We start from the raw sequence: 7,906 nt of genomic DNA, 5'->3' as shown, positions 1-7,906 counted from the left end.
ATACATATTCGGAAAATATCGTTAATAAATAAATATTTTATTTTGTATATTAGGCTACTTCAAATTGTTATTGTGACATCATAAATTACATTGGTCTCACTCTCCCAACTTTTGATATTACAGAAAAGCCCAGGATGGTCCCTTTCTTGCTGGGGAACCAGCAAGGGTTAAATCCCATTTTAACCGGTGGTTGGAGTCTTTTTGACTCCAATAAGGCTCCATAATAATCCACTAGGCCTACAATATTTGAAGCCTCCGTGACTTTTCCATTTTTTTAAGGATTAAAAAATAGACTTTTTTAAAACCAATAAAATAAATAAATAAATGTTTTTATCCCGATAAAATATTTAAGAGTGTTGCATAATGAAATGCATATTCGTTATAAAAATGCCCATGGAGTTATAAGAGTGTATTTACATGCCATTTCCTGGACTATAAATCACACAAAATGTGGCCAAGTTCAAGACCATGGGAATCCAGGTCCTTCAAAGAAAAAAGAAAACAGTTGCTGAGGGAGTGAATAATAGAAATATATTGTTGTATAGTTGTTTTAGGATATTTTTTCCTTGTTTTGTCTTTAAATCATTGTAAATAATCTTTGGCCCCTTTGGAAGTTTGCTGGGGCCCCCTAGTGGACCCCGGGCCCCTGGTTAAGAACCACAGGTTTAATCCAGCTGGTTTAATGTTACGAATTTTTTTAATGAATTTGTAAGAATGCTACTTACTTAAGTCTTAGACTTGACTAAGTGCAATTCTTTGAAAATTCTAAATAAGTTTTTAGATATTTTCTTAAAAACATATTTATTTTCTTAAGATCTTTGGTGTTGTATGATGGTTCTTGCAAAGACGCGCTTAAAACATACAGCCATGTAGGTTATTGGATAATATATAACGAAAACACTACAAATTGAATTGCTGGAGGGTTTTTGGGCAGCTATTTGTGTGACTGAGAAGGACAAGATACCAAATGCAGAGGATCTGGTTTTATGGCCCTTACTTACTTCACAGAGCCTTATTTGTCTAAAGGTAAAATATATATTAAGGCAGAAAGATTACCTAAAATTATCTGTGTAGGCTACATCTGACTAAAACAACTGAAGATGAAAGACTTTGAGTGTGTCTAATAAATTACGTTTATCACTTGTACTCTTCAGCTGTCTTGAAAAGTCCAGTCGTCTTGAGATAAATGGTCCACAGTAAAACTGAAGGGACACGTTCCTCTCCACACACTGTAAATATATCTGCAGTCTTTCTGTCTGTTTCAGCCATAAACAGCAGGAGACGAGCATCGTGTGTGAGCTGTTGCATATGTTTGTCTATACTAGGGTTCTTGTGGAGACGGAAGACAGATGTCTCGGCCAACCGGTTTCTCAAGTCGGCTGGAGAAACCGACCAGACCAATGCTCGCACCTCACCACGGATCCTCGCTGGTCTCTACGATGGAAGTGCACTAAAACGGGTGAACATATGAGACACCAACTCATGGTCTCTGATTGTCTATCAAATCATTTCTAGAATTGGTAATTAGTGCTGTCAACAGGGAGACAAGATATATGAAATCACACTACAGTAAGACAATGTTTTGTATTTCTGAAATGTTATAAGTATGCAAATGTGGATGTATCTAATTAATTATGTACTAATTTGCATACCTTCCCAGAACAGAAATCTCAACATTGGATAAGACAGTTTAAAAATTTGTGTTTAATTTTGTTGAAATATTAAAGTCAGATTTTTTTTTTTACATTTAGAAAATAAATTCAGAAAAATACATGTTTGCCATATTTTTAAGAATAAAATGTTACATAAATTAGGGAAAGGATATATGAACATGTCTCCCAAGTTTAAAATCTTCAGAATATAGATAGGAATAAAACTGTAAAGTTTGGTGTATAAGTGCTACTGAACTGGAGATTTTCTGGCTCTGTATGAGAATAAAATACTAATTTTAAGAAAACAGCCTTTAAAGATAGGCTATATATTGTAATTGAAATCTACATTGGCAAATAGATTAAGCGTAATAAAATAAAACACTTAAATGTGTGTTTTGGATGTTTTCTTTCCACTAGTGAGAAAGAAGACATGTTATGGAAGCAAAATACCCCAACATTTCAAAATTGACCATAAAATGAAAAAAACATAGGTTTTGCCTGTATTCTTTTGCCTTTAAAGGGACAGTACACACACACACACACACACACACACACACACACACACACACACACACACACACACACACACACACACACACACACACACACACACACACACACACACACACACACACACACACACACACACACACACACACACACACACACAGTCTGGTTCACTATCTTTGTGGGGACTCTCCTTAGACTTAATGGTTTTTATACTGTACAAACTGTATATTCTATCTCCTTACACTAACCCAACCCCTAAAGCTACCCATCACAGAACATTTTCTGCATTTTTACATTTCCAAAAAAACTCATTTTGTATGATTTATAAGCTTGTGTACCCATGGGGACCTCAATGTAGGTCCCCGCTGTGACACGAGTCCCCATGAGTCTGTGTGCATTCAGGCATGTACATGTACACACACACACACACACACACACACACACACACACACACACACACACACACACACACACACACACACACACACACAATTATTTACTTGCCCTCATGTTTATTCAAGCCTGTACTTTATTTCTTCAGTGGAACACAAAAGATGAAATTATATTTTGAAAACTGTCGCAAAAATGTTTTTTTGCCCATGTCTAGTGTTGTTTTCAACCCCCTTAACTTTCAATTTTCAAAAGATCCTTGTGCATGTGTGTGTGTTTTGCAGAAAGAAAGGTTTGAAACGACATGAGGGGTGAGTAAATGATGTTTTTGAGTGAACTTTCCCTTTAATATAGTGTGACACACATTGGATCACATTACAGACCTCAGATCACAGAGAAAATGTCGTGTTTTACACACATTGACCTTATCTTCAAGATAGATAGGGGCTACAAAGAGCCGAACCTGAAAACTCCATAACCTTAAACACACATCCCAATTCTCCAGAGCAAACATGTTGAACGTATTGTGCTCATTTTAATTTAATTTATTTCATCTTTTATACAGTTTCCTTTCTCCGCTGGCTACTTTATGGCTCGTTTGATCACATGAATACAAAGGATTGCTGGCCATCCCTGTTCAAGTCGCGGCGCTTCAGTGCTTTGCTAAGCTTGAGTGATACGAATAGAAAATATATGAGTACATTAAGTCTATGAGGCCTGTTTAATGTAAGGAATTCCTTCACATGCGTCTGGCTCTTATTGTAGAGAATAAATCGATGCGTCATAGCTTGGGGAGAAGGGTGGGTGGGGGATGTTGGGAGATTTTCCAGAGCCCCCATGATCCATTTGACTCTATATGTGTCAACTCTGTTGCAATCACTTCTTCCCTTCTCTCTCTTCCCCACTCCACTCCCCTTTCCTGCTATCTTTTTTCCTCATGCACGTTTTTTTGCCGTCTCTCATTTTTGGCAGCGATGGTTCAGACATTGGAACAAACGCTTCTCCAGATGCGTCTAACGGGGCTGGACTGGAAGCCATTGTGTCTTCACTGACACTGCAGCTGTGAAGTCAGCCCCCCTTGTGTATGAGAATATGTATGTGTGTGTGTGTGTGTGTGTGTGTGTGTGTGCGGGAGAGAGAAAGTGAAAGAAAGAGTGTGTCTGGGAGGGGAGACTGATTGAGCGAGACATAGGGTCAAAGAATGAGTGTGTGTGAGTTTGCGTGTGTCCCTGATTTTTCAAGCTGTGGTCGCCAAGAGTGGGAGTGAGTGGGATGCAGGTTTGTTCGCTAAAGCACATTCCTGCCATGTTAGGTATCACTGCTTTGGGAGTATTAATGGGATGCAGTAAAATAGTCCTGCTTTTTACACACCCCGCAAAGCCCAGCGCACCCCTTTACAGCAATCGGCTCCATCATAAAACAGCTCCAACACTACAGCATTCACTGTTTATCATTATTCAGACACGCTTTATTATTGGTACTGACATATTGTTGAAAAATAATATACAGAATCTTTTGTCAAGAATGTGTCAGTGTGTTTTGGATAGTGGTAACTTCTAAAACTGATTTGCAGTCAGACTTCCGCTTACCTAATAATGGCTTGGATTGGGAGAGCAGATCTCATATCGGTTTAAACAGACAGCGTGCATACAGCTGTTTTGTCTTTAAGGGCTCATTTTCAATGGGTGAGAATGAAATTGATTATAACTGCATATACTTTATGGCTCTGTCTTCTTGTATTCATGTTTGGGATGTGAAAGATTGTGTGGAGGAAGATTAATGTCTGCTGTTTTCGGTCTTCATTTCAGGGGGTGTTGGACGGATCAATGACCTGTTCTGCAAGGGCGAAGCTGGTCCAAGATCAGTTTAAATGTGAATTGTCGATCAGGAGCTGCAGATGCTCCAGGAGAGAATCGGAGCTCTTATAGCGTCCTCTGCTGGTCGCTCGCTGCATGTCACAAAACTCTTCGAGAGAAGCCATTAAAGCGCCCACTGTCCAGCCATTCAGACGGGCGCTCTGAGAGAGTCTGCAAAGCTAAGGGAACATGAGAGTCAAATAAAAAGCAATACAATTATTTTATAATGAAAATGATAGACTTTAGTGTGAGCATTTGTAATTAAACTGATTGGCTCTTTCAAAGCAAGTATGATAGTTCAATGATACCATCAAATAATTATAGTGCTTCCTTATACTTTTGTTAAGATTAAATTCATATCTCTATAAACTCAAAGCTATTGTATTAGACGGCGACTATAGGATTGTTGTAAAATGCAGTGAGTTGTAAATAAAGAAAAAGAAAATGTCAGAAAGAAAAATCTATTAAATTGAGGTTGAATTGTGATAACATTCCCCATTTACTTCTGGAACCACAACGCAATGCTTTATTAAATTTATTCAATCATTTTGTTATAGGTTAAAATGTCTCTTTTTTATTAACTTTTTGAATAAAAATGATTGATTAGGGGTTGGTATTAAATAATATTTCCAGACTAAGTATAAATGCATGTGCAAAACTAAAATTGATGTCCATAAACTCAAAGTCACTAGACTGGGATTGTTGTAAAATGGTATGAGTAGTAAAACTGTCAGTTTAACCACATATAAATAATAACAATAAAAAAAATGATTTATAAGACAAAACTTTTTCAGGAAGAAAAATAAATTTTGGGTTTAAATTCAATTTGTGGTTAGGGTATCCCCATTTACTTCGACTGAAACGACAATCCAAAAAATGTTTAATTGCTAACCCATGTTTCATGTATTTATTCAAAAATGTAAGGATAAAATATTACCTTCTTAACTTTTTTAATTAAAATTAAAATTGATTGGAAGTTGCAAGTAGCCTAAAAGTTTAATTCCAGTATAAATGCATGTGCAAAATTGAAACTGATGTCCATGTCTTAGGCAACCTTCCCCACCTTACATCGAAATAGCTGAGTTAAAGCCTGCTAACATCAAATATGATAACAATAATGATTTCTTTAAAGTTTTAATAATGGTTCTAATTGCATGAGAATGGGGACGTCTGTTATAGCTGTGGTGTGGACTTCCCTATTCTCATGGAATTGTAACAGAACTTTATAGTTATTTTCCTTGGTGTGAACGGGGCCTTTAGACATTAAAGCAAAAAGTATTACAACCATCCAATAGGCAAATTCAGCCTGTGAAAACTGTAATATTCTGTACCTGTTGCTGAAGGCTTATGTCTGGTAAATCAAACTGAAGTGCTGAAGTCCCGTTCTGAGAGGCCGCAGCCCAGAGTAGAGCACATTGAAGTTCTTGGACATGACGACTTTCTTCAGCATGTATCTTAATCACCCATGGTTTATTGTCTTTCTGTGAGCCAAATTCTGCTCCCTCAGATTGCTTACAGTTAAACAGGAATCTGGAAGCATCACATACAGAATGTTGAAGCACGTCTTCTGCAAAGTCGTTGGAAAATGTGTGTACCGATGATGTCACATTGGCGTCAACTGTAATGGGGTTCAGTTCTGATTTATCGTTACAGCATATTTTGGTTTTGAGGGAGTTGAATGAGTCTTTACACAGTGTGTTTGAATATCTTTCTTCTTCCCATGGCTGTGGTTCTGCTGCTTGGCCCGAAAGATGTGGCTGGGTTCCATGTTCAAACACGCCCTGTCTTAGGTTAGCAAAAGCATGAACCAAAGCGTCAATGATTAGCTCATTAGCTAAAATTTTCACCTCGTCAGTTGCAGAGAACGCCATGCTAGATCTTTTGTCTGGAGCCATTGAGTATGATGTTGTTTCTTCATTGAAAACCTTCTTTTCCCCTCTTGCCATCACCTCTGCTAGAGACGTTGTGACAATTTCACTCGCTAGTCGATCAGAAATAGCCAACATGCGCTTCACCTCATCCTTTACTTTTATCTCGTTTGTGGTGAGAGAATGAAGGATATCTGCAGATATTTGAGCTGCATAGTCAGCCAGCCTGGGAATGTCATTTTGGAGTCCGCCATCATCAGCTTCTCTGTCTTTGACTTCTTCTAGACCTCCGTTTCGACAACACTCCAGGGAAAGTGAGCGTATTAGCCTCACCATGAAGTCAGCGGACGTGTCAGTCATTTGGTTCTCTAATAAGGGTTGCATGTGGTCTTTGGGGGTCGGAGGAGGGGGTGAAGGAAGAAACTCTTTAGCAAGTCCTCCCTTTAGCTTCCTTGTGAAACTGGCCCGACTCCTCATCATCTCTGGAAGTAAAGGGGTGCTTGGTGGAGCATCAGGGTAGTCGAGAGACCCCAGACTGCCCATGCTCTTCAAGGAATTGGCATATACTGTGGTCAGTGTGTCATATTCCTCCATCTTGTCTGTTTCTATTTCAAATGCGTTTTTATCACAGTTGTAGTCTGAGGAGCACAGGACCGATGCATTTTCATTAGTACCCTCCATAACCCCTTTATCATTAAATTTTTTGGATGAAGGATCATCAGAGTGATGTTGCCTCTCCATCTCTTCTAGTGCTTTGCAACAGACTTTTAAAGTTAACTCTTCAGCTAGCATCTCAACTTCATCCTGTCTCACCTTGACAGATTCACTTGGGCCTCTGATCCTCACAGATGAATCTATAATAGCTTTGGCTGTCATATGCGCAAAGATTTGAATGGGCTCTATGTTCTGTTCTAATGTTCCATCCAGTAAACGGCTGTATGTTTCCATCGTGTGTTGGATTGATGACAGGTTGTATGCAGGTTGTGGGTATGAATCACCATTGATTACTATCTGCGTGGAGTCCTGAAAAAGGTCATAACAGAAAAATGAAGACTTGACTTTCATTGGATAATTTTGCACTTTATACAGTGAACATACTTTTTAACAGCTACTTTTTCTGTATGATGATTTTTTAAAATTTGCAAACCAAATTTATAAGAGAATGAAAAGACTTATTTATTTACAGACTTTTAATATACTTATATTATACTGAATAGGATACTTAAATTTCAGTACTTACATCAGATTCTGAGGCGGTGACTAGATCACACAGTTTAAATGAGCTGCAAAGCCACTCTTCATTAATCATCTGAAAAAGAGATGGAACAAGATACAATGTTACCATATTGGTTATCAGATTTTTTTAATTGATCTGTATGGTTGATATCAATCACGTTTGCTTATAATTACAATACATACCTATTTTAGCATTTAAATGACCTTTGTTGTCATCTAATGCTCACTTAAAGTTAATTTAATAACACTGTTAAATGTAATCTTTAGAAAATTCTCTCATCATAATGAATATCAAATTTTCATACTGTACATTAGTTAGAATTTTGTGATGCCTACTTTTAGATGTAAAATATTTTAATCACTAAATGATTTATTTTTAATGTATCTAGACAAA

At 37.6% G+C, this 7,906-nt stretch overlaps 1 protein-coding gene and 1 long non-coding RNA gene across 3 annotated transcripts; one reads left to right on the top strand and one right to left on the bottom strand.

The window, feature by feature from the left end:
• The first annotated feature begins 39 nt into the window (after nt 1-39).
• On the top strand, nt 40-1,918 carry LOC309487595. The gene is made up of 2 exons (XR_014201892.1): nt 40-1,231; nt 1,326-1,918. It is a non-coding gene; the product is annotated as an uncharacterized lncRNA (long non-coding RNA).
• Nucleotides 1,919-2,864: 946 nt separating this feature from the next.
• On the bottom strand, nt 2,865-7,467 carry LOC309487048 (uncharacterized protein). Of its 2 annotated transcripts, XM_082154583.1 has the most exons (3): nt 7,090-7,464; nt 5,740-6,914; nt 3,992-4,587 (listed from the first exon to the last, which is right to left on the bottom strand). In XM_082154583.1, exons 2-3 carry the CDS (start codon nt 6,868-6,870, stop codon nt 4,414-4,416), a joined length of 1,305 nt encoding a protein of 434 aa, XP_082010709.1. In that variant the 5' UTR covers nt 6,871-6,914; nt 7,090-7,464; the 3' UTR covers nt 3,992-4,413. The 2 variants fall into 2 exon arrangements, with proteins under 2 accessions (XP_082010708.1, XP_082010709.1); XM_082154582.1 differs by having other exon boundaries at nt 2,865-4,587; nt 5,740-7,467.
• Nucleotides 7,468-7,906: the final 439 nt, after the last annotated feature.

Source organism: Leuciscus leuciscus (genome assembly GCF_965113295.1).
Source record: "Leuciscus leuciscus genome assembly, chromosome: 2".
Classification (NCBI taxonomy): domain Eukaryota; kingdom Metazoa; phylum Chordata; class Actinopteri; order Cypriniformes; family Leuciscidae; genus Leuciscus; species Leuciscus leuciscus.
The sequence above is the reverse complement of the archived record's forward strand: the minus strand, read 5'-3'. Positions and strand labels throughout refer to the sequence as shown.

Coding starts and splice junctions, on each gene's coding strand:
- LOC309487048 (XM_082154582.1), bottom strand. CDS start 7,341: ATGAAAGTCAAGTCTTCATTTTTCTGTTATGACCTTTTTCAGGACTCC. Junction 4,588..5,739: donor ACATAAGCCTTCAGCAACAG/GTACAGAATATT, acceptor ATGTTCCCTTAG/CTTTGCAGACTCTCTCAGAG.